Source organism: Delphinus delphis, chromosome 16 (genome assembly GCF_949987515.2).
Source record: "Delphinus delphis chromosome 16, mDelDel1.2, whole genome shotgun sequence".
In the NCBI taxonomy this organism is placed as follows: domain Eukaryota; kingdom Metazoa; phylum Chordata; class Mammalia; order Artiodactyla; family Delphinidae; genus Delphinus; species Delphinus delphis.
The window spans coordinates 74358419-74384198 of NC_082698.1; the positions used below are offsets into that span (position 1 = coordinate 74358419).

General features: G+C 39.6%; 1 protein-coding gene across 8 annotated transcripts; it reads right to left on the reverse strand.

Annotated features, from left to right (window-relative positions):
- Window positions 1–3066: 3066 nt before the first annotated feature.
- Window positions 3067–25466, reverse strand: ZNF248 (zinc finger protein 248). 8 transcript variants are annotated; one of them, XM_060034991.1, is made up of 7 exons: window positions 25260–25466; window positions 24201–24254; window positions 23359–23460; window positions 23225–23266; window positions 14859–14985; window positions 14485–14580; window positions 3067–9786 (listed from the first exon to the last, which is right to left on the reverse strand). In XM_060034991.1, the coding sequence occupies exons 4-7, from the start codon at window positions 23237–23239 to the stop codon at window positions 8306–8308; spliced, it is 1719 nt and encodes a 572-aa protein (XP_059890974.1). In that variant the 5' UTR covers window positions 23240–23266; window positions 23359–23460; window positions 24201–24254; window positions 25260–25466; the 3' UTR covers window positions 3067–8305. The 8 variants fall into 8 exon arrangements, 7 of the variants coding, with proteins under 7 accessions (XP_059890974.1, XP_059890973.1, XP_069397650.1 ...); XR_009522482.1 differs by lacking the exons at window positions 23359–23460; window positions 24201–24254 and having other exon boundaries at window positions 3067–6636; window positions 7885–9786; window positions 14859–15006; XM_060034990.1 differs by lacking the exon at window positions 24201–24254.
- Window positions 25467–25780: the final 314 nt, after the last annotated feature.

Genomic DNA, 25780 nt, shown 5'->3' on the forward strand with positions numbered 1-25780 from the left:
GAATGTTCTGTGATGCAGGTTTACTGGTGCAGGGTGCCAAGTGCTAGAGTGTGTGGCAGCTCTGGCTTGGTGGAGGGGAGGTGTGATGTCTCACTGGCTCAGGCCACTGGGGGCAGGGCACTGGCAACTATGTGGCCCTTGGTGGGTGCTGTGGGGGTCCCCAGTGGCTGCAAGGACTGATAGGGCTCTCAGCAGCACCTCCAGGTCCAGCAACTAAGGATCAGGGCAGGCAGCAGTGGTGGCCAGAGCCAGTGGCACGCATACACTCAGCTCTGGGGCCGGCCGCAGTTGCTGTGAAGTGGCAGGGGTTGGTTGCAGACACAGAGTGGTGAGGACCAGGGCCAGAAACAAGGACCTCGGCCAACTGTGGGCACACTGGCTGCCGTGGGGCCCCTGGCTGTTGCTGTGCACTCCTGGGGCTGCAGCGTGTCTCCACAGGCACTTGCATGGCAGTGAGGCCAATGAAGGGAGTCAGGCCAGGAGCGTGCAGGTGCACAGCTGCAGGGGAAGCTGCAGGTGAGCCCAGTGGTGCAGACCAGTGGCGAGAGAGGGCCGAATCTGGGCCCCGATGCAGTTAATGGGGCCCTGTTGCCGTGCGCTCTTGTGGCTGTAAGGTATTGCCACAGGCACACAGCAGCGGATGTTAGTGACAAAGTTCAGGCTAGGGAAGTGCAGGTGCACAGCTGGCAGTGGGCCTAGCTGCCTGTGAGCCCAGTGGTGCAGGCCAGTGACTTGAGATACGGCTGAATCCAGGCCCAACAGCATTTATGCGGACCTTGGCTGACAACATGCACTTCCATGGCCACGGGACGGCATACCAGGTGTGCACATGGCAATGGAAGTTGCTGACAAGAGTTGGGCTGGCAGCATGCAAATGCACAGCTGGAGGAGGTAACCCCAAGGGTGCATATGGTGGTGGGAGTTAGCTGTGAGGGCTAGGCTGGTGCCTTGCACTCCTGCGGCTGCGGAGGCCTTCACTAGCTGCTGCTGTGGATCTCAGGCTCTGGTGGACGGGGGTGGAGCAGAAGGGCCTGAGGCGGACTCAGGCAGCTGGTGTCTGTAAATGCAAATACCTGTTGGGCAAAAACTGGTGACACCTGCAGGGAGTCTGTGGCTGTGCTGCCTATTGGTTTCTTCAGTGGGAAAGCTGCTGGGATCCTCTGCAGAACAGGTCACTGGGAACCGTGGTTGCTACTGCTGTGTGGGTGATACTGGTAGCCTCTGTTCTTCTTCCGTGTTCCTAGCTACCTCTATACATCTCACCTGTGCCGGTCTCTGGGTGGAGTGAAACTGAAGTGGGTCCTTCCTCTGGAACCCTGAAAGGCTGGGGAGGCTGGTTGCTCACCTGCTCCTCCTTTTCCAGTGAGAGCTCTTTCTAGCTGGGTTGGTCCGTCTGGCATTGAGCAGCGCGGGCCAGCAGGGTGGGACGATGCAGGCAAAATGAAGTGGTTCTTCCTTCCCTTTTTGAGTAGTTCTTCTCAGGTTTTTTGTTCTACTCTGTTGCTGAAGTTTGTTAAGTGGATTCCTGAGCTCTCCCACAGCTGTTTTTGTTCCTGGATAACTTGTCTAATTGTTGACCTTTGTTGGGGAAGGCTGGGGTCTCCTACTTCGCTGTCTTGGTGATGTAACTCTCCAGAGTTTTTTCTGTTTGATTTTCAAATAACTCCTAATCAACTGAGAAACTGACTCATATCTATTGATTGAATAAATATATTTAGAATTTACTTGCTTATCTTATTTAAGTCCTACAACTCTATAAAGTAGGTACCGCCATCATTCACATTTTAGGCAGGGATAAACTAAGGTTTTCAGTGGTTAAACTGCCTATCTAGACTCACAAATGTATTAAGTAATAGAATCTGGACGTGTATGCAGACAATAACTCCAAAGTCTATGCTCTTGAACCATGTGCTTTACTACAGACCACTAACACCCCACAGCCCCAGCTCTTACCGGACAGCCTTTAACAACCCTTCTCAATCACACTCATGGACCTCACGCCCTGGCGTACACAGCTTCAGAAAGATCTTCTGGAATAGAGACGTATACATTTTACTGCACACATCTGGCCACCGACATAGGGAGCTTTCCTCAAAGAAAGTAACAAATGCAACCACAGCTGATCCCCTGCTCAATTCCAGTCCTCACCCTCTCTCCTCTGCACCCTCCCCTTCACTCTAAAACACAGACCCTGGAGCACAGCCTATCCTCAAAGGCCTTTATCTGAAGGTAAGTCCAGGGTAGGCACAAAAATATTATGGACACAAATTAAAACATTAATGGGCCCAATTCAGAGGCATTTGGAGAAATTTTGGATCCTACCCACTGTAAGCTAGTCTCAACTCCTTTTCTCTCTGCCGAATTCCACAGAACCCAAAAGTGCACAAACTTCCTTTCCCGTTCTCTGTCCTGAACCAGGTCTCCAGAAGGAGCCTTAGGAGGCTGGAGACTGAACTGCACATGTGCTGAGCAAAGGGCTGCACCTTCCTTCCCCAGTGTCATCAGGCCCAATATGTCACATTTCTGAATTCAGCATCCATTAGCCTCAATGGTCCCTCCTTTAGTGCTCCCCCAAATAATCTCTTCTCTCTGGAGGTATTGCTCTTTTACAATTCCAAGGACATAGTTTAAAAATGGGCTATAATCACACCCTGACTCTATACTAACATAAAACTACTGCAAATATATGCCACAAATATATCCATTTCAATTATGGATATACGTAAAACATTTAAATAAAGCTGAAAACAGAGGCCAACAATTAAAAAGTGTCATATCCATGATCATCAGGGTTTCTCCTGGGTTGCAAAATACGTTAGATTCGAAAAATTACACAATTATTAAACAAAAATGGAAAAAAATCCAAAAAAGAAATACAATCCAAAAGAAGACCCCTGCTCTCAAAATTAACTTTAAGCACCAACTCTGACTTTTTTTTACAAAGGGTATAATGCTGTGTGACTGTCTTTTCATTAAATATATAGTGAAAATCTTTATTGGTAAATATATATATATATATATATATTTTTTTTTTTTTTTTTTTTTTTTGCGGTACGCGGGCCTCTCACCGCTGTGGCCTCTCCCGCCGCAGAGCACAGGCTCCGGATGTGCAGGCTCAGCGGCCATGGCTCACGGGCCCAGCCGCTCCGCAGCATGTGGGACCCCCCCCCCGGACCGGGGCACGAACGCGCGTCCCCCGCATCAGCAGGCGGACCCCCAACCACTGCGCCACCAGGGAAGCCCCGGTAAATATATTTTAAGAATATAAAGTGTCCCCCTTCTGTCCATGATGATAATATAGTCAAGAGGTATACAAGTTCAAAGAAAATAATATCTAGACATAAATAAAAAATATGCAGAGTCTATATGAAGGAAACGAACTTTACTGAACAATAGTTTAAAAGATTTGAGTAATAAGAGGTACAAATCATTTTCCTGACTACAAAATGAAGTATGTTACGGCACAACATTCCAAACAAAATCTCAACGAAGTTATGTGTCTTCACATTTTTTTTGTTCCATTGCTAGAACAAATGTAAATTTTATGTGGAATAATGGGAAGAGCCAAACATTTTGTGAAAATAAAGACTAACGCTTATCTAAAGATGTGTTGTTAATGGCTATAATAATCTAAATATTTTAGTTTTGAGTCGGGTAAAAAAACATGTGAAGTCCTAAGATTGTCATAGGAATTCAGTATATGATATTGGTAGTGTTTTAAAAAAAGTGAAGAGAAATGGGACTATTTAATAAATGGTGTTGGGGTGGCAGAAGATTAAGTGAAAATAACAGATTCAACAGGATAAGCCTTCCCCAGAAAAACACAGATAAAGGGGTAGGTTCAGGGCAACTACAGCTGCAGTCTCCAACTGGGGGCAATAAACAGGGGTAGTGGCTGAGGACCTCTAGGATACCCATGAATTAAACCCTCCCAGAGGCTGTGGCTCCACCTTTCCCTGCCAAGCATAGGCATGATGATAGCTCATACCAAGCAAGGGGAGGTCAAGTTCAAGACAGAAAACGGGCCCAATTTTAAAAAAAAAACAACAAAAAACAAAAACAGGTTACACATGTGTATGTATTACACACATATACACACAACTTCGTCCAGATATCCAAGTGGCTCTTTTCCTCCACTTTGGCCTCCCCAATGAGGTCTTTCCCTCTCCACACTACATAAAATCAAACCATCTTTCTGACAACTTTTCCCATTTTATTTTTATAACACTTGTCACCACCATCTTCTCCCTTGCAGATATATTTTCTTGATATGGCTGCTGGTAGCAAGAAGGACACAAACTACCTGGTCACGATGACTTCTCAATAAAAATATTCTAGGATGGGTTCTCATTGGCCCATTTTAACAAAGGATCATTCCTGGATGAATACAGACGTGGAGCCAGGAATAGATGGTGCCATCTGGAGTAAATGCCAACTCCATGCTCACAAGAATAGGTTACATTACTAGAACAATGTAGAAAAGTTGCAATAGCCACTACATATTCTTGAGGAACTGACGTCTACTCTTACACACCACTGTTTGAGAGCAAGTTCCTCTCAGATGCTTGAGGAGGTAGAGAAGTGATGCTTAATATCCTGCATGCCCCACCTTGAGCATGTCTGGAGTCCACAGGATGGAATGGTTGATGCTCTCTGGGCTCAGTATCCTCCTCTACAAAATAGGGGTAGTTATCCCTATGTGAAAGAGCAGATCTTACCCTGAACTTACTTCCAATAACACACAGCCAAAAATTCTCAGTTGTCTAACCCCCCGCAAAGAAGCCCAAGTCCTTGAAGAATAAGACGGGGTTCAGAATTCCTTGAAGCCCCTTGTGAAGACATGCTCTGCTCTTGTCAGTCTTTAATCATATTCCTTAAAATAGAAGAGGAACTTGGAGAAGCATGGTGGCCATGACTGGTGCCCAAGGAGGCAGCGAAATTTCCTAAGCTTTCCTAGGACTGTGCTGATTAACCAGGGCCCATATTGAGAGAAGAGGGCATAAATACTCTTTGGAGTATAACGGATGACTACTCTTCAGACTCTACCCCAACAGTTACCTCCCCCGAAGTAACTATTGGCTTTTAGTTCAGCAGGTATCCTGGGCCTTTTGCCATGTATTTTAATCCATATATATCTACCTATAGAGAATTTATAAATACACTTATTTTATGCACATTTGAATTTTGCCAATCAGAAATACTGTCAAAATATTATATTTCAATTAAAAATCCACACAAAAATGTACTCATTATAATATGTGAGGTAAACACCTACTCTCATTATGCTCTCGAGGGGGGTAACCAGTTATCCCTACTGGTCATATCAAGCCAACAAGAAAAAGGATGAATTAATCAAACAGTGCAGAGGACTGGCTATTTGGAAGAACAGAGAGCTGCTAACCTCACACAACTATGAAAAGAAACACCATGTAGGGCTATATGAATAATCAGTTTAACATGTCTGCTTCACATATGCCAAAGGAAAGACATATCTGCCACAGTGCTCAGTTCCAAAAGGAATTTACTTTATGACAACGTAACAGCACAATGAGGCAGAAACACTTAACTTTCAACGAGTAGAATAACTTTATTTCTAATACTGAGCCTTTATATAGGAATTTACAGGAATAAAAAAAACATTGTGATGTTTATTCTCCAATAGCTCCACCCAGACCTTCCCTTCTACATTCTCTAAGCCCACTTGTGCTCACCTGCACGTGGCACCTGAGGGCTCTGGGGATTTGGTGCCAAAATTTTGGTAGTGACAATATCTCCTATGAGGAGGCCCCTTCTTCATAAGAGCAGCTCTTATTGGGCTCTGGTAACACTTGCTTCCATCCTTTGCCCCTTAAGGACTTAGAATGGTAATGGCTTCCTGGTGACACTAGTCTCTAGGTGCTTCAATATCCCTTGTTTTTGGCCCAAACTACTGTACTGTAATAAGTCTGCCACTAAAGTCTTCTTAGTTGAAGCAGAATTCTGTTTTTCACCAGAACCATGGCTGATACTAACAGCCATCCCTATACTAACTTGTCAAAAGAAGTAATTCTTCCCTAAAATTGCTGTATAGAACATTAACACTTAGACAAGAATTCATCTGTATCAGGGAACTGCCTTCAGGTCTAAGTAACAGACATCCCTGAGAATAAATAAGAAGCCACTTATTGCCACAGTAATACAAACTCCTAGTAGAGAGCAGGTCCAAAAAGAGTTGTGCAGCTTAGTGACGTCATCTCTGAGCCAGGCTTTTCCCATCTTGTGTACTGTTATCTTCAGGCTATTGTCCTTCAGGGTCACAACTATAATCTAGTGTAACATACAGACATGAAAATGTCCAGCAGAAGAGAGACAATCTCTTCCCATGTCATGACAATACTTTATCACTGAGATCTTTCCCCAAAGCACTGCAGAATATTTTCCAAATATCTCACTGCTCCCATGTCCATCCCAACAAAATCATTAGTATAGAATCTTCATGATTAACTTAGACTAATGTGGATTTACCCCTAAATCATCTGGGGGAAGGACGGACAAAGAGACAAAACAGCCCAGCAACTAAGAAGTAGGGATTGGCTGTTGGGTGGGCAGTATCTCTTGGAACTGCTTTCAATGTGTTCCAAGGAAGCAAAGGAAACACTAAGACAAAGGAGAGAGAGACAGTATATTACAGTCTATTAAATTAAATACATAGTTCCTTTGTTACATACAACTCGGATTACACACATCATGCCTAAATAGATACAGCAACAAAGCACCAAGAATATGACAGAGGCATTTCATTATACACCACTACTTTTTATTTGTAGAATGCAGTGAGCATTACTGTTCATAACTGATGTTAACCTTTGCGAAATTTATGTAAATATCATTGTTATTAATAGCATTTGCATTATTGACTGACCCAAGGCAGCTGAGTAACCTCAGAAAAATATTGTTTGGCTCTTTTATGGAAGTGGAAGCTCAGTAAAAATGGCCATACTCATTCACATATGCCAGCAAAGTCAGAAGAAAGGTAAGCAATATGGTTGTAAAATAGCATATACTGGCCATACTACAGAGAGACTCTGGTAGTATTTAGAATAGGATTGATGCAGAGGTAGTTAAAAACCTCACAAAAACATATTTTGGCTTCTTTATTCAAGAGGCCATTCAGCAATAATGGCCATAGCCATTTATTTATATCAGAAAACGGAAAAAGGGGTATGTGGCTTGTACTTTAAATTTTCCAAATGTATTTTCATAAATACACAGTGATGTGCTACTGTAAATATGTGACTACAAGTTCTCTGAGAAAACAAAACCCTGATTTGTAGAGTTTGCCAATTATCATGGTGTAAATACTCCCACTAAAGCCAAGCTACCAACATGATGGCACTGAATGTAGAGCCGGGAAGAGATGTCCAGTAGCACATCATTATACAGTATTCACCATGCAGATTCAACAATACAAATAACCTAAAGAACAAAGATAACAGCAAAATACTGTAAAATAATTAGGAAGTAATGAGTGTTGAGTACTTATTACCTTGCTTTTTTAATATTTAACTGTAAGTTTATATAGTTTAATTTTTAAATAATGACTCTTTTTAACAACTGGCTCACAAAATTTCTGAAAATTTAACAATCAGCAGTACTTGCAAGCCAGTATAAGCTTACTGCAGTACACCACTGTGTGTTGGTATGTGTGTATAAACATATTTACATATCCATATGTACATAATTGTGTCAACCTATAAAGACACTGATGATATCTAGTGTGGGAAATATTAATATAGACCATAATAGTTACTTAACTAAGGGTTCAGAGTTTCTCTTCACAAGCATGTTGGGCTCTAATATACATATCAAGAATACCTCAAATTTCTATGATATTAGCATACTCACATAAGGCCTGCAAACATCAAGGACTCTTCACATAAATGTTTAATGCTGTTGTCATTTAACTTTTTTAAACTTATGATTCTGTGAATATGACTGTAAAAGAGTATCATCCATTAGATTTACAATACAATTTTGGCATCACATCCAGAATATGGCACTACACAACATAAATTTGAGATAAAGGTTTTTGCCATATTATTTAAATGAATTTCCCCTCAATATAAATTTTCTGATGGAAAGTTTTAATTTTTCTTGAAAGCTTTCACATATTCAAAACATTATAAGGTTTTATTCTAGTACTAATTATCTGAAGCACAACAAAACTTCACTTTCTAATAATTTGTGGCATTCTTTGGGTTTCATTAATCTAATTTTAAAAACCTGTATAACGAATTTGAAAGAGTGGATAAAGGCTTCAGAATGTTCAGGATGCTGAAAGAGCTTTTACCCTTGTGTGAATTCTCTGATGTTTAGTGAGTACTGACCTCTGACTAAAGGTTTTCCCACATCCATTACACTCATAGGGTTTCTCCCCTGTGTGAGTCCTCTGATGTTTAGTGAGAGCTGATTTCTCACAGAAGGTTTTCCCACATTCGTTACATTTATAAGGTTTCTCTCCTGTGTGAGTTCTTTGATGTACAATGAGGTTTGATTTCACACAGAAGGATTTCCCACATTCGTTACATATAAAGGGTTTCTCTCCTGTGTGTGTTCTCTGATGCACAGTTAGGGCTGACCTGTGGCAGAAGGATTTTCCACATGCATTACATTCATAGGGTTTCTCCCCTGTGTGTGTTCTCTGATGTTCAGTGAGGTTTGACTTCACACAGAACGTTTTTCCACATTGCTTACATTCATAGGGTTTTTCTCCTGTATGTGTTCGCTGATGGTTGGTAAGATGTGGTTTCTGACAAAAGGCCTTCCCACATTCAGTACATTCATAGGGTTTCTCTCCTGTGTGTGTTCTCTGATGTTGAGTGAGGTTTGACTTCTCCCAGAATGTTTTCCCACATTCACCACATTCAAAGGTTTTTTCTCCTGAGTGAGCTCTTCGAAGTTGGGTGAGATGTGACTTCTTGTTGAAAGTATTTCCATTTTCATTGTGCTCATAAGGTTTTTCCCCCATGTGTACTATCTGATGTCTAAAGAGGGTTGACTTTTCCCACATTTTGTGACTTACTTTATATTCATGGGGGATCTTTCTTGTGTAATTTCCCTGATGAATAATGAAAGCTGAACTGTCACAGAAAATCTGCCCATATTCATTATAAGGATTTTCCCCTGTAAGAGCTCTCTGATGCCCCAATCTTAAATCCATATAGAAGGACTTCCCACAAATACTGCATTCATATGGCTCCATTTCCAAATGAGTTCTCTGAGATAAATTAAGCTTTAAACTTTGGATGAAAGTTCTTCCACATTCATTATACTTACAGTGTGTCTCTCCTATCTGAGCTTTCTTGTTTGTGAAAGAGTCTGCCTCCCCATGGCAGCCTTGTCCATTTTCATTATATTCAAAATGTGGGTCAAAAATTGGCTGAGTGAGATCCGGGCTACGATTCTTTTTTTGATTATATTTATAAGATTTCCCTCCAGTAGGAGTTTTCTCATGCCGAATATCAAGGAGCAATTTCTCATATACATTAAACTCATCAGGCTTCTTTCCAGAATAGTTCTTTCTATTAATAATTAAGCCTGAAATATTTTTCAAACTTATTTCACATGTGTCACATATCTTATACAGAAAATTTCTTGAAGGAACAGAGTCTGTACCTAGATTTAAAGTTTTCCTTACTCTGTCACCACTATCTGTACTTAACGTTTGGTTGGTGAAAGCAAGTTGCCAAAAATGTTCATCTTCATTTTCCTGGCTGCTCTCTATCAGGTCATCAACTTTCCAGTCTTCTAGAAATGAGAAAAATAACCACGTCTTATAAATCCTAGTACATTTCTAATGGAATTGGACTTTTACATTAATGCCCTATTACGCAGTCGATTCTTCTGTTTTAGGCTCAGTTTTCTGGTGTAAACTAAATCCAAGTATACATTTCCTTTACCCTTCTAGTTTGAGTGGAAAATAAATACACGCTGCAGTGGAATACTTTATTAATATAACCTTTAAAGCTGGACAGAAAAAGGTGAAATAAATTCAAAGCACAGGGAACCGGTGAGTGGCTGATTCAGAAATCAGGAAGCTCAAGAGAATGCAGTGAGCCCAACAGAGACACTGAACACTGAATAAAGTGACACTGAAGATTAGCAGACAAGGGCTTTCAGGGGATGAACTATGTTTGGTGGAGACAGAACAGTCTAGTCCTAATCCCCTCAGACACTGATTGCTGGGTGGGATTCCTACTAGAGTACTTGCTTCTACTCTACACATCAACACCAGCCTAAAGTTCTGAAAACACCAACTTCCTCAGGTTCAGAAGAATTGTCTGCTAGCCCAGGATCTAGTTTTTCCTTTAATTCACAAGGAATAATTATTTTTTTTAATGCTGTAAGAGCAGCAGGCTAGAGAAGGTGAAATGAACTCAAGACACAGTGAGCAAGGGATGGAGATTTTCTGAGCATTGTTCATGTAGGGAGCAGGAAACTCCGAGAACTGGATGAGTTCAACAAAGGAGGTTTTTTGTTTTTGTTTAGTTTTTTTAAAGGAAAATAGGCTGTCTGAGAAACATATTAGAGGAAGCACTCAGTTTGACAGAGACAGATTATGGTTTCTTGTCCTTATCTTCCCACACCTTGATTACTGTGGTAGGATCCTCACTAATATGCATGTTGCCATTCCTCTTTTTCCCATTTGATATAGCAACATCAAAATAAATTTCTGAAAGCACCTATTTCCTCATGTTTTAAGGGACAGTGCTTTAACCCAGACTCTAACTCTCTATCTAGCTGTGATTCACAACAACACAAATGTCCAACAGGAAATACAAAATAGAGGAGGGGCAGACCATCTCTGCAAAACGACCAGGTTCATTTGGTTTTCTCACAGCTGTTAATGAAGTTGTCCCAACCATCAAGTCATATGTTTCTTTACTTCAGTCTGCTGGTCTACTTTTCCCCATAACAATTTTGTTTCTGAAGCAATACTGATTTTTAAGTCTGCTTTTATATCTAGGTTTATCTTTACAGTGAGGTTTTCTGCTTTCATATCTAGCCTCATCTGTGGCTTTTACTTACTGGTGAGACCCATAATGATCACATTTTTCTATATGGTTCTGAGACCTTCAACAAACTTTATCGTAAAAAATTCTTGTCTATACTTTACTGTTGGTACCCAATGCAACAACGTTAATTACGTGTTAAAAAAAAAATCTAGAACAGTCCTGAGCCCACTGCTCCAAAGGCTAACTGATAATTGTTTTTATACTGGCAAACACAAATCAAAACAAAAACTAGATTCACAGTAAGAGCTCAAATCACAATTCCACAAATCCACTAAAAACTATCTGTGCAACTCTAGCTGGAGCGCTCATAAACTGTTCATTCCTAACAACACACATTTCACTTAATTAGCTACACTCCAGCCTTGGCTCTCCTTGGGACCTGGACATCCTTCAGGAAATGCTACTTACTTTAATTTAAAACGACAAACCACAAAAATATTAATAAAAGAACAAAAGCCAACAAACTCTACAACATCCCTACCATGTTTAGCTTCCACTTGCTGCCTTAGAAGAAGTTACTGTCTGTTTAATTCACTGTAAAATAAAACAAATCCAGTGCTCAATGCTAAATCCTTTGTCATGACCACAGTCTAGCTCTTGACAGGTGTTACCAAAATCCTGTTTCCTCTGACTTCATTGAGGACACGGTACATTAATCATTCTTAGAAAGTAATGTGCATATGAATTACTTCCAACCTGTACATGAGGACAAAATAAGGAAATGTGCATTTAGGAAGAGTACTACAGAATGCTTTCTGAATAGATGAAAAAGAGTGATCTCTTCTAAACTTGGCTCAACGAAGTAATTATTAAAATATCAGAATCAGGAAAAATATGAAAGGGCCTTCTCTTTGGGAAAACAAAATCTCAACAATGATAGAAACCCCAAGCAGCAGTCATATGGTCAGGTCTGAGTTTTGGGGATACATATACTAGTGGGTTAGGGTTACAAAATATGGACTATTTAAGTTGCAGCAAAAAATTGATCTCTAACTTAAAATAAGTGAAATAATAACAAGCCATTACTATATACCATGCAATATTTAAACACTTTACATTTACAATTTTAATTAAGTTTCTGAAAAGGCAAAATAAAAGTAAAAGTTATAGAAAAAGGATAAAATATTTATAAGTGAAATTTAAGACATAAGATAGTATGAGTTTTAGTATAAACTCTGAAGAGCAGAAAGAAAGACTCTGAGATATATAGAACAGGACCACATTGTGACAGTCAATGGAAGGAGACTGTAAATTCATTTATTAATAAGGAGCAATTTTGTTAGGTTAGTGAAAGATAAATTGGATGCTTTAGGTAAAAAAATAAAAACCAATTAGGAATTAGATCAAGTCAGGAACGACAGAACAGAGACACAGTTATGGTTTTGAGTGACATCAGTGAAAAGTGAGAAAATGAAGACATGAAGAAGATAGAAAGGAAAACAATATCAGGAGTATTTGAAAAAACTAGTAATAGGGGATAACGGGTTCCATACCCTGATCCCATGGTTGCCATTTAAGGCAGTAATGGATGGTTGAATGTTCTTTATTTGACCCCTGGGAAACCAGGCTCTCTAATTTTCTTGTACCTCAGACTGTTCCTCTCAGTCTCCTCTAATGACGAGATTTAATGGATTTACACACCTTGTAAAAGTGGTACCATCCCAGGACTACCTCTCTCATTTACAATCACTCTCTAGAAAAGGAGACAGCAAACTATGATTATAAGGCAGTGGTCCTAGAACTCAGGATGTTTTTTATGTTTTTAGAGGGAAAACAACAGAAGAGGCAGCAGAGAGGAGTGAGGAGGAAGAGGAAGAGGTAAGAGGAGGAGGAAGAGCAGCAGGAGCAACTGAGACCATGTGTGGCCCAAGAAGCCTAAAATATTTACTCTCTGATTTTTTACAAAAAAGTTTGCCAATCTCTAATCTAAAACTCTTCATCTAGCCCCAACCTTTAACACCACCTAAAGCTGATGCCTTTCGAATGGATACTTCTAGCTCTGGCCTCATTATGTACTTCACACGATGTATATATGAAATCGCCTTTTCAATACCAGATTCTAACAGTTACCTCAGCTTCTTGCGTCCAAATGTAAAATTCGTAGTAACTCCCCTATAATCTCTCCTCCAAATTTTCTCTATCTCAGTAAATGGTACGCTAAGTTATCAGGTGCTTGAGACAAATCACTGGAGTCATGCTCAACTCCTCTCTCTCTCACACTCTGTATCCAACCCAATAGCAAATCCTCTTGGCCTCGTCTCCAAGATATATGTACAAATCCACCATTTCTCAGCACTTCCAACATAGCCTTAGCCACTAGCCTCTCTCCTCCCGAGTACATAGTAGTGTCCTGTTATTCCTTCCTTGATCGTGCCTAAGCATCATCTACCCACCACATGTTCACCACACAGAAGTCAGAGAGATCCTTTAAAACTGTAAATCCAATCTTATAGCTTAATCTGATTTATGTTTACTCAAAAAAGCCTGAGGATTTCCCACCTCACTCAAAACAAAATTAATGGGTCTCCCATGGTACATGCTACTTATGACATCATCTACTACCAATCTCCCCCAGGCCTTCTCACCTCCAGCCACACTGACATCCTTGCCATTCCTCAAACACCCTAAGAGCACACCTGTCTGAGAAGTTCAGCACCTGATGTTCCCTCTGTCTGGAATACTCAGAATCCACAGAGCTCACATTTTAATTTATTAGAGACTTGTCTATTGTGGACCTCATCAAAAAGGTTTTCTCTTGACTTCCATACCAAATAGCACATGCCATCATTCTCCAACCCCCTTTTCACTGCTTTAACTCTCTACAGTATTTATCACCACCCAACAAAATGTGTGTGTATACAAGCATGTATAACTCCGTATACATACACACACCTACACCTATACACACACGTATGCTTTTCTGTCCCTCACTGTAATAGACACTCTGTGATAATAGGGACATTCTTTTAATTACCTATAAACATAGTTGGGTCATATTGGGCGCTCAGCATATATTTGTTAAATGAATATATGGAAGTATTGCATGAATACATACTACCTAACAAGAGATATCCAAAGACAATACAGAGAAGGTGAACAATTTTAAAAGAGAAGGTGAACAATTTTAAAAGATAAAGTAACCAAGAAAAATTATCTCAGATGAAGCCAAATGAGTTTGGATTATGGATATACGTAAATCACTCTAAAATGTCAAATAACAAAGGGAAGCATTTATGAGTGAAAGTGACATATGGAGGAATGTGATTAAGGTAACAAAGGGATGTGGGCCAACTGTCCTTAATCACTTCCAAAGGTCTGGGGCTAAAAAATGTTTTTTTGGAAAAATAGTTCAAAGTTAATAAACCATAAACCAGTGCCCTAAGATCTCATTTCCTCTGGCTTCCATCTGCCTGTGAACTCACTAACTCACCTGAGCAGCACTGTTTTGGGAATCTTTCCTCTAATATCCAAGGTTCTTCTCCTTGCTCGATCTTGAAGATCACTTCTGGCTTAGTAATGCAATTCCCTGTAAAGAAAATAACACAGGACTATGGCTGAACAGCCTGGCTTCGGGGACTCTGAAAAAATGATAGGGAAGAAATGTATAGCTTCAGGAGCTACCTAAAAGAGGTGCCTAAATGAACCAATCCTTAAAGAGGTAAGAATATAGCATTCTTTATAGTGGCCAAAAGGGATCAGTCATCTGATCCCTTGAATCTCCATCAGAAAATTCCACAGGGAGTTCTTATGTTTCATCAACTAAGAAATGCATGCTCCTCGTTCACATGGAGAAAAAATTCTTACCTACTGAGACAAGATGGCTGTAATTTTCCAGGATCACGTCTCTGTATAGTATCTTCTGAGCAGGATCCAGCAGGTACCACTCTTCCTGGGTGAAGTCCACACACACATCTTTGAATGACACTTGCTCCTGTAACAGTATATTCCTTTTCTATAATGAAATTGTCAGAGCTCTATGAGTGGTAAATATTTAAAAGAACCAATCTCTTTAGAGTTTACTAAAAATTGGTATATAGGATTGCCTTCTTTTATGCTATTCTATGTAGGAAAAAAGTAATATCTTGTACAAATTGAGTTTCCACTAAGGGGGTGGAACTAGTTGCTACAACTGTTATTCCTGATAAGGAGACATACATATTAACATTTATTAAATTAGACATTGTAGGAGCTAGCATTATGCACAAAGTAGAATGGGGTTACCAAGAAAATGTTCTTTCATATTATCTTTTATATTATAAAGTTAACTGTCACTAAAGAAGTAAAACTTTCCGTTGTTAAAATGAACAGAGGGATTAAAATTAATATGGTACGGGCCCTAACCAAGCTCAACCCGTGACTGATTAAAGTGACCAGTCCTGTACTCTACCTGCCCAACAGAGAAACGGATGAATCCTCTCTGCTAAAAGAGATCATTTTCTGGAGCCTTTACCAATATTTGTGTTGTTAAATACAATGTTTGGCATCCAATAAAAAATTTCATGTTATATGAAGAGACAAAGACCAAGGAAAAAAAGAAAATAAAAGCGTACCCATAGGACACTCAGATATTGGAACAAACAAGAACTTCAAAATGAGTTATGATTAATAGGTTCAATAAGATAGAGGAAAATATGAACAAAATAAATGAAAGGATGGGAGAAGTTCAACAGATATGTGGTATGTGTGTTGTGGAGAAAGAATTAACAGAGCAGGCCTGAGACTGCTATCCTCTGAACGATCTGCTACAAGGGTGTTCCTTGGCTGGCATCTGGGAACTTGGATTTCAGGAGGGTTCTTACCAGTCCTTAATAAGAATGGTTCACTGAGCCTAAACTGTTTGTGTAAACAATATGGTTTTTGCTGCACACATACATTCCTTCTGGAGTCTGGAATTCTGTTATATGCTAAGCAGAAAGTACCTATGTTACTAGCCCCTGATAAACATGCTGAACACTGAGTGTCTGTTGAGCTTCCCTGGCAGACATTTCACATCAGTTGCCACATCTCACTGCTAGAGGACTTAGGTGTGTCCTGGGAGAAGACTCTTAGAAGCTTGTGCCTGGTGTCCTCTGGACTATGCCCATGTGCCTTTTCCCTTTGCTGATTGTGCTTTGTACCCTTTCACTTCAATAAATGATAGCAGTAAGTACAACTACATACTGAGTCATCTTAGCAAATCACTGAACCTGGTGATGGTCTTGGGGACCTCTGATACATGTGTATACAAACACACACAGATACATACATACGTGCATAAAATGGGCATTCCAAAGTTGAAAATTACAATATCTGAAATTAAGAACCATTAGATGGGTTCAAATCATATTAGAGAAAGAAGACACAATCTGAAACATATTCATCTAACAAAAGAGTTTCAAAATACATACAGCAAAAACTGATAGAAATGAAAGGAGAAATAGACAAATCTAAAACCATAGTTGGGGTCTTCTATCTTGAGCGATTGAGCAGGCAGAAAATCAGTAAGTATACAGATGACCTACACAGCACTATCAATCAACATGATCTAACTGGCATCTGTAGAATATTCCACCCAAAAAAATAAAACACACATTCTATCATTCTATTCTAGCTCATATGGTCCATTCACCTAGATAGACCATAGTCCTGGCCACAAAACACACCTTATCAAATTTAAAACAATAGCTATCATACAAAATATGTTCTCAGACCACAATGGAATTAAATAGAAATCAATAAGCAAGAGATAACTGAAAAATCCCAAAGAGTTGAAAATTAAACAACATACTTATAAATAACCTGTAAGTCATACTTATAAATAACCTATAAGTCTAACCTATAAGTTTTAAATAACCTATAAGTCAACTTATAATAACCTATAAGTCAAAGAAGTCTCAAAAGAAATTTTAAAATATTTTAAATGAAATGGAATAAAAATGAAAATACCATGTATCAAAATTTGTGTGATGCAGTGAAAGCAGTGCACAGAGGACATTTATAGCATCAAATGTATACATTAGAAAAGATTAAAAATCAAAACCCTAAGCTTCTATCTTAGTAAACTAGAGAAAAAAGGCAAATTAAGCCTAAACCAAGCAAAGTAAAGGAAATAATAAAAATTAGAATAAATCAATTAAATTGAAAATGTGAAAAAAATACAAAAAGCCAATGAAACTCAAAGTTGCTTCTTTGAAATGATCAATAAAATTAATAAACCTCCAATCTAACCAAGAAAAAAAGAAAAAAGAGGCATATTGGAAATCTCAGAAATGAAAGATAGGTTGACACTACTAAGCCTAATGACATTAAAAAAATAATAAGAGAATACTACAAATAATTCTATTCCTGAAAAATTGGTAACACAGATGAAATTGACAAATTCCTTAAAAGACACAGCTACCAAATTCACACAAGGAGATACAGATAACCTGCATAGACTCATTTCTGTTAAAAAAAAAAAACTGAATCAATAATTAAAACACTTCCAAAATAGAAAGAACCAAACCCAGATGGCGTCACTGGTGAATTCTACTGTACATTTAAGGAAAAAATAATAACAATTCTCCATAATCTCCTCTGGTAAATAACACCTCCAAACTCATTACATGAGGCCAACATTACCCTAATACCAAAACTAGATAAAGACATTATGAAAAAAATAAAGACTAATGTCTCTCAATAACATAGATGCAAAAATTCTCAAATATTGGCAAATCAAATCTGACAATGTATAAAAAGAAATACAAACCACAACCAAGTGGAATTTATTGCAGGTATGGAAGGCTGGGTCAGCATTAAAAAAAAATCAATCAATATAATCCAACATATCAATAAGCCAAAGAAGAAAAATTACATGATCATATCAATTAATGAAGAAAAAGCATTTGACAGAATCCTACAGTCATTCATGATAAAAACTCTCAGAAAACTAGGAATAGAGGGGAACTTTCCCGACTTAATGAAGAAGCTAACATCATACTTAATGTTACGAGACTGGACACTTTTCCCCTAAGTGCAGGAACAGGGCAAGGATGTCCTGTCTTAGTACTCCTATTCAAGTCCTAGCTAGTACAGAAAGACCTACGACAAGACAAAACAAACAAAAAGGGCTTCCCTGGTGGCGCAGTGGTTGAGAGTCCGCCTGCCGATGCAGGGGACACAGGTTTGTGCCCCGGTCCGGGAAGATCCCACATGCCACGGAGCGGCTGGGCCCGTGAGCCATGGCTGCTAAGCCTGCGCGTCCGGAGTCTGTGCTCCGCAATGGGAGAGGCCACAACAGTGAGAGGCCCACATATCGCAAAAAAAAAAAAAAAAAAAAACTGAAAAATAAAAAACTGAAATGTGATTAGAGAGAAAAAATAAAACTGTCTTTATTTGAAGTCAACATTGTCTATGTAGAAAGTCCCAAAGAATCTACAAAAAGAAAAAGAAAAAAAATCCTGGAAGTAATAAGCAAATATAGCAACATCATAGGATATAAGGTCAATATTAAAAAGTCAACTGTTTTCCCATATCAGAATAAACAATTGGAATTTCAAATTTTTGAATGAAAAAAATACCATTTACAATATGACTACCAAAAACAAAGTATTCAAATATAAATCTAACACAATATATTTCAGGGATATGCAGAAAAACAAAAACTGATGGAAGAAATCGAAGATCTAAGTAAATGGAGAGATATTCCACATTCATCAATCAGAAGACAGTATTGTTAACATGTCAATTCCTTCCAACTTAATCTATAAATTCAGTGAAATTCAAATAAAAATCCCAGCTATTTTGTAGACACTGAAAAAATGATTCTAAAATTTAAACAGGAAGGTAAAGGACCTAGAATAGCGAACGTAATATGGAAGAAGGAAAAAGAGGATATACATTACCTGATTTCAAGACATATAAAACTACAAGTAACCAAGACAGTGTGTTATTGCTGAAAGAGACATATAGATCTGTGAAACAGAACAGAGGTCCCAGGAACAGATCCACTGATATATAGTGAACTGATTTTTTTTTTTTTGTAATTGAGGTATAGCTGATGTACACTACTATATAAGTTTTAGGTGTACAACATAGTGATTCACAATTTGTAAAGATTATATTCCATTTATAGTTATTATATAATATTGGCTATATTTCCTATGTTGTACAGTATATCTCTGTAGCTTATGTATTTTATACATATTAGTTTCTACTTCTTACTTCCCTACCCCATCTTGCCCCTCCCCCTTCCCTCTCTCCACTGGTAACCACTAGTTTGTTCTCTATATCTGTGAGTCTGTTTCTTTTTTGTTATATTCACTAGTTTGTTTTATATAGTCAACTGATTTTTGACAAAGGCACAATGGCATTTAAATGGAGAAAAGATAGTCTTTCAACAAATGATTCTTCAACAACTGTACATCTATGCAAAAAAATGAACCTAGACACAGACCTTACACCTTATACAAATATTAACTAAAAATGAATCACAGACTTAGAAGTAAAATGCAAAACTATTAAATTTCTAGAAGACAATATAGAACATAGGAAATCTATGTGATCTTGGATTTGGTGATGAGTTTTTAAATACAACAGAAAAAAGCACATTCCATTAAAAAAGTACATGGGTTGGGTTTCATTTAAAATAAAATATTTTGCCCTGCAAAAGCCATTTGTAAGAAAATGAAAGGTCAAGCCACAGACTGGAAGAAAATATTTGCAACATATATATCTAATAAAGAAGTTACATTCAAAATACGCAAAAGAACTCTGAAAACTCAATAGTAAGAAAACAAATCACCTAATAGAAAAATGGACCAAAGATATGAATAAACATGTCAAGCAAAGACATATGGATAGCAGATAAATTTATGAACAAATGCTCAATATCATCTGTCATTAGGGAAATATAAATTAAAACAAAAATGAGATACCATGACACACCTACTGGAACAGTTAAATCCAAAACAATGACAACATCAATTTCAGTTCCAGATGCAGAAGAGGAATTCTGATTCACAGTTGGTAGGAATGTAAAATGATACAGCACTTTTGTAAAATTGGCTGGCAGTTTCTTACAAAGCTAAACAGTCTTAACATATGATCAAGCAGTTTCACACCCTAGCTATTTAAAAATGTATGTCTATGTAAAAACCTACATGTTTCTAGCAGCTTAATTCATAATGACCAAAAACTGGAAGGAACCAAGAGTCCATGGGTTAATGACTCAGAAATCACTTATACATGTATGCTGGAACTGAACAATTAAGTAAATGAAGTGCGGATGGTGGTAGACAGATTGCTAAAATGGGAGTTACAGACAAGCAAGGAGAGAACGCTAGAATGTTCCATGTGATAATGATTACAGCAGGGGACATCAGTGCGAAATAATACTTAGCTTAATGCAAACACAGACAGTTACATACTGAAATATTTATAGATATGTGTATACATGTGAGTTAGTATACATATATATTTTCTTGTTCAGTCAGCTGAGAGGGTCTCTAAGGAATTAGAAACCAGTAGCAATCCAGCCCCCCAATCTTGGTTTCTAATACCATGCTCCAATAAAAGGAACCAGAGCTCTTCAGGGAAAAATGGCTAATTGTAGGGCAGGAAATATAAGATGAGCCTGGAATATCTTCTACTACCAGAAAGTATAGAAGAAGTACTCAAACAAAAACACAATAATGGGGTACATCAGAAAGACACAGGAACCAGTTGAAAGTGCTCTATTTAATAACCAAGCTGAAACAATTTCAGCAACAAAATGACCAAGGTAGTACTGGACTATAAACAAGGTAAAAAATAACTAGCCGTGAGTTCATATTGATATTAAACACTGACTGAGTTAATAAATACACAAGTCTCCTGTGCAGAACTCCTAATAATTTATGTGGATACTCCACCATGAAGGAGGTGTAGCATAACTCCCCACTTTCTTCCAAAGGGTACAGTATGAAAACAGACGAAAAAAGAATAACTTTGCAGTGGAGAAAGTTGACCACATGACCTCAGCCACGTGATCAAAAGTGATTCATCATCTGTTGAAAAGTGAAAAGTCATGTGAAGAGCATTTACCCTGATAAGATGTTACCAAATGGCACTCTACCTCTGTGGCCCTTCTACACGAAAACAATTACCCCAATATAATCACGAGAAAAACAGCAGACAATTCCCAAGTGAGGGACTTTCTACAAAACACCTGTCTTGTACTCCTCAAAAACTGACAAGGTCATCAAAAGCAAGGAAAGTCTGAGAAACTGTCACAGCCAAGGGGAGCCTAAGGAAACTTGATGACTAAGTGAAATGTGGTATCCTGAAGCAGAATACCTGCACGGAGAAAAAAAAACATGAACAATCATCAAAAGACAAATGATATACCAGAAAATAACTCATATAAAAGACAAGCATTAGTATCCCTAATATACAAAGAGCTAACCAGACATTGAAAAAAAGAAAAAAGCCAGAAACCTAAGAGCAAAATGGGCAAAAGATATGAACAGACAGTTCACAGAAATAGAAAAATAAGACACCTTTTAGATGCATGAAAAAAATCTTCAACCTCCCTCATAGTTAAGATAATTACAGATGTAAAGTACATAAAATACTAATTTTTACCTATCAGTTGCCAAAATCCAAAAGTGAACCACGTATTTCTATGGGAGAAGCTATGGAGAAAAAGCACTATCATGCAGTACCAATGAAAATACAAAATGATACTATCTATAATCCCACCAAAAGGATCAAGTTCATCAATTGTATTCAACCCTTTGACCTGGCAATCTCACTTCTGGGAATTTATCTGGTAGAATAAACCTACATGTACAAGGCTATTCATTAAAACATGGTTTGTAGTAGCAAAAGGTTGGAAATAGTTAATAACTAGTTTAATAAACTATGGAACATTCGCAATTGAATTACCATGTGATTGTTAACAAAGAAAGATGTTCTGTTACAGAAAGATCCCTGGGAATAGGCTGAAAAAAGAAGTGAAAAAAGGAAAAAAAAAAAAGAAGAAGAAAAAGAATGGGAAATAGTGTATACACTCATTACTCAGTGTGGTTCCCTGAGCAGCAGAATCAACTCCATCTGGGAGCTGATTAGAAATGCAGACTCCAGGGCCCCACCCAGATATACTAAATCAAAATCTGCATTTTAACACGTTGCCAGGGATGTACAGGTGCATCTAAATTTAAGAAGCTCTAATAATAGATTCCCTTTTAAATAAAGGCGGGGAGCACATATTTTCTTTCAACTGAATAAAGAAACACTGGGAGGACAAACAAGAAATAGAAATAATGTATACTATAGTAGGGTGACAGTACACTGCAGTTCATCTGGGACTGTCCCAATATATGCCAGCTGTCTCAGCATAATTGTTAATAAAACTTCTTTCACTCTCAGTGAAAGTATCACAGTTTAGATGAGAAATAAATGTCACCCTACCTGGAGGAAGCATCAGCTACAGAGAGGATGGGGTGTGAATTTTTACTTACTTTTTTTTTTTTCCATGTTTTAGCCGCACCAAGCAGCATGCGGGATCTCAGCTCCCCGACCAGGGATCGAACCCACATCCCCCCACAGTAGAAGCACGGAGTCTTAACCACTGGACCAGCAGGGAAGTACCTTTACTTACTTCTTTTGTATCACTTACTTTTTTTTAAAACCATGTTAATATACTAACAATTTTTAATTATTTCATTTTTTAAAAAAAGACAAAAGCAGTCAGGAAAAATAGGTATACTGGGAAGGGCAGTTGGCTAAGGATAGATAAGCAGGGGATAAGCAATAAATCCAGGGATAAGCAATGTTGGGGCAAAAGGCAAAGCCAACTTCATGAGGGACAGAAGTTAGGAAAAGGAGAGCTAGGAGGGTAGTATCATAGACAACAACAGAGGAGACTTCCAAAACAAAGAGACTATGGATAATAGTACTAAATGCTGCAAAAGGGTCAAGTAAGACAAAGACAAAAACATGGATTTGATTACAATTTGGTGATCTTTTCCAGAACTGATTCAGGTGAGTGGTGGTGAAGAAGCAAGACTGCATGTATTAGGTGGAAATGGAAATGCAGAAACAAAAGCCAGGACTACCTGCTACTTAAGCTAGAAATACAAATGAGCTAACATGAGGTTTTATAAACCTTTAGAAACTTTAGAAAACGCATTTTAAGACAAAATGGCAATAAACAACAAAAAAAAACTCACCTGGGATTTGTTCATTTTTCACTCTTAGTGGAGGAGGGAGAGCTGAAGGAGAAGGAAGAAGGAAGTAAGAACTTGACCTGCCTTGTAGTTCCTGGATTCACCTGCCTACACAGCTCCACACACAAGATACTTACTTGTCCATGTGTGGCTCCGATTTATGTTGAGCTTAGACATGATACTTTTCACTGAGTGAATGTAAACATTTGTTTCTTATTGATTTATTACCAATTTAGGTTCTGTGACACAGAAAAATTAAAAACATGAGATGAGTTTAACATTGAACAGTAATTTAAAGGAAGGAACACTATGGATCTGCCAAAACTGATGTTGTAGGGGGAGAAAAACACCTCAAACCATATTGTTCATCTGGTTATCTGCTAACACCATTAATCCTATGAGGTCAGATAATCCAAGAAACCTCTGAAAAAAGGGATGGGAGTGTTTAAGGCAAATTCTTTTTTTTTTTTTAATGTTCTCACCTGCTTACAATTTTCAGAAGGATCTTTTAATAAAAAAACTAACTTTGACCTAACAGTCACAAAATGGGCAGTGGCCCACGAATCTGCAGACCTGACTTTCAACCTCGATTCTACCACTAACAAATTGCATGACGTCAGGCACTCACCTTCTCAGGCTCAATTCTTTTTTTTTTTTTTTTTTTTCATTTTTCAAGTAAGCAACAGATAACCCAAAAAGGACCTGCCTGCACTACCATCCTGCGCGTCTATCCAGCCGGGGAGCAGGAACCTCAGCATTTCTCTAGATGCCATGAAAAATGGGACACTGAGGGCGGCTCACCTCAGGAAAGAGTGACTGGAGAATGAGGGGAGGAGGAGGTGTTAGGGACAGACAATGACAGAATTTCCTTAGCTATGGCTGGTGAGCCTTTCAACCCGGACCATGCCTTCACAAACTCTCCAAACAGGTGACATTTCCTGTGCAGCCTGCATGCCCACCCATCTCAGCTCCAGCTCACCTCTCTCTTCTTAAATTTGTCTCAGACCTTCCACCGTCACACAGCCTTCGATGGCTTCAGGATACCGTGTCATGATTATACACAACAAATAACAAATGAATATATAATAAATAATAACTTGGGATCTGGGTGATGTTAGAGCCAGGAAAAGGCCTTGGTGGCTAGTTGGTTTAGCCCCCTCCAATCCCATTTCACAAACGAATTAACTGAGGAATGGAGGCCCTAGAGACTTATCCAAGCTCCAGCCGCCTGTATTACATACAAAACAATTAAATACAACAGCAGCCAACAAAACGTGAGCGCTCAAAACAACACAGTGGGGCAAGCACTCCAGATATCTGCATTTTACAGCTAAGCAAGACAAATCTCCCAGCGGCTATTTGGTCCAGGAAATTCATGTATTTCCGAGCCCCTTCCTGGGGCAGTCGTTCTCTCCCACATCCTCCCTGCGCCCCGTAATCCCAGCACGTCACTACGTAAAGCACACACACGCGCGCACACACACACACACACAGACACACACACAGAGACACACACACACAGAGACACACAGAGACACACACACACACACACACACACACACACACACACACACACACACACACACACACACACACACACACACACACACACACACACACGTCGCGCACGCGCACTCGCTCTTCCCCGCATTCCTCGCCCCTCCCCGCAGGCCCAGATCACACGTCACGCACGCGCTCTCCCCTTGACAACCCCGCTCCCTCCCCGCGGGCCTAGCGCACACGTCACGCACGCGCACTCCCCACGGGCGGCCACACGACGGCGCCGCCCGCTCAGCTCAAGGGCTGAAGAGCTGAGGACCGAGCGAGCCCGAGAGTCCGCGTTTCCGCGCGGGACTCCGGCCTCTCCAGGCAGAGGCGCCGCCGCCTGCAGTCCCTTCAGTTCTGCAGGCGCCGCAGACTCCTGGGGTCCTGCCGATGTTCGCGGGGCTCCAACCTACCACCCGGCACCGCTGCCTCCGCCGGCTCCCCGAGCCGCGCGGGGTCCCCTTGGCCCTCGCCCCCACCCTCTGGGGCTCACCCGCAGCTCCCTCGCCGCGTGGACCTGGAGGCCAGGGATTGTTTCCCACGAGGGGCTGGAGGCCGGGGAAGGACGAGCCGGGAGGAGAAGGCGGGGATGCACATGCGCAGAGGGAGGGAGCAGCGTGGCGCGGTGGCGGCGAGTTGGAAGTTGGCTTCTGGCAGCTTGGCTTGGAAAAGTGGCTCTACCTTTAGAAGGAATGCCTCACTCCTAAATTGTACAAAAGTAAGCTAATAGTAGTACAGTACCTAGCTAACGGTTTTTATGAAGATTAAGGGCGTTTACATTGTAAAAGCACTTAGGATGACGTCTGGCACATAAATTGTTCAGTACGTTTCTTAAGATTACCTTGCCCAGTATACGCCATGCGCACTCCTTTAGAAATCAGCTGGGAGAGTTTCTGCCTTGTTGACTGGATTGAGATATTACTCTCTGATATATTCACTCCTGCTACCTGGACCCTGGATTCTGTCCGTGTCCCAGAGATGTATGTCAAAGCAGTGTGCGTTTTCGACTAGACA

Bases quoted from the DNA above. Each gene is read 5' to 3' on its own strand.
- ZNF248 (XM_060034987.1), bottom strand. The intron at 14,581-14,858 runs GTAAGAATTTTT...TTTTCTTTACAG, and splicing joins CAGCCATCTTGTCTCAGTAG to GGAATTGCATTACTAAGCCA. The intron at 9,787-14,484 runs GTGAGTTAGTGA...TCTCATTTCTAG, and splicing joins CCCAAAACAGTGCTGCTCAG to AAGACTGGAAAGTTGATGAC.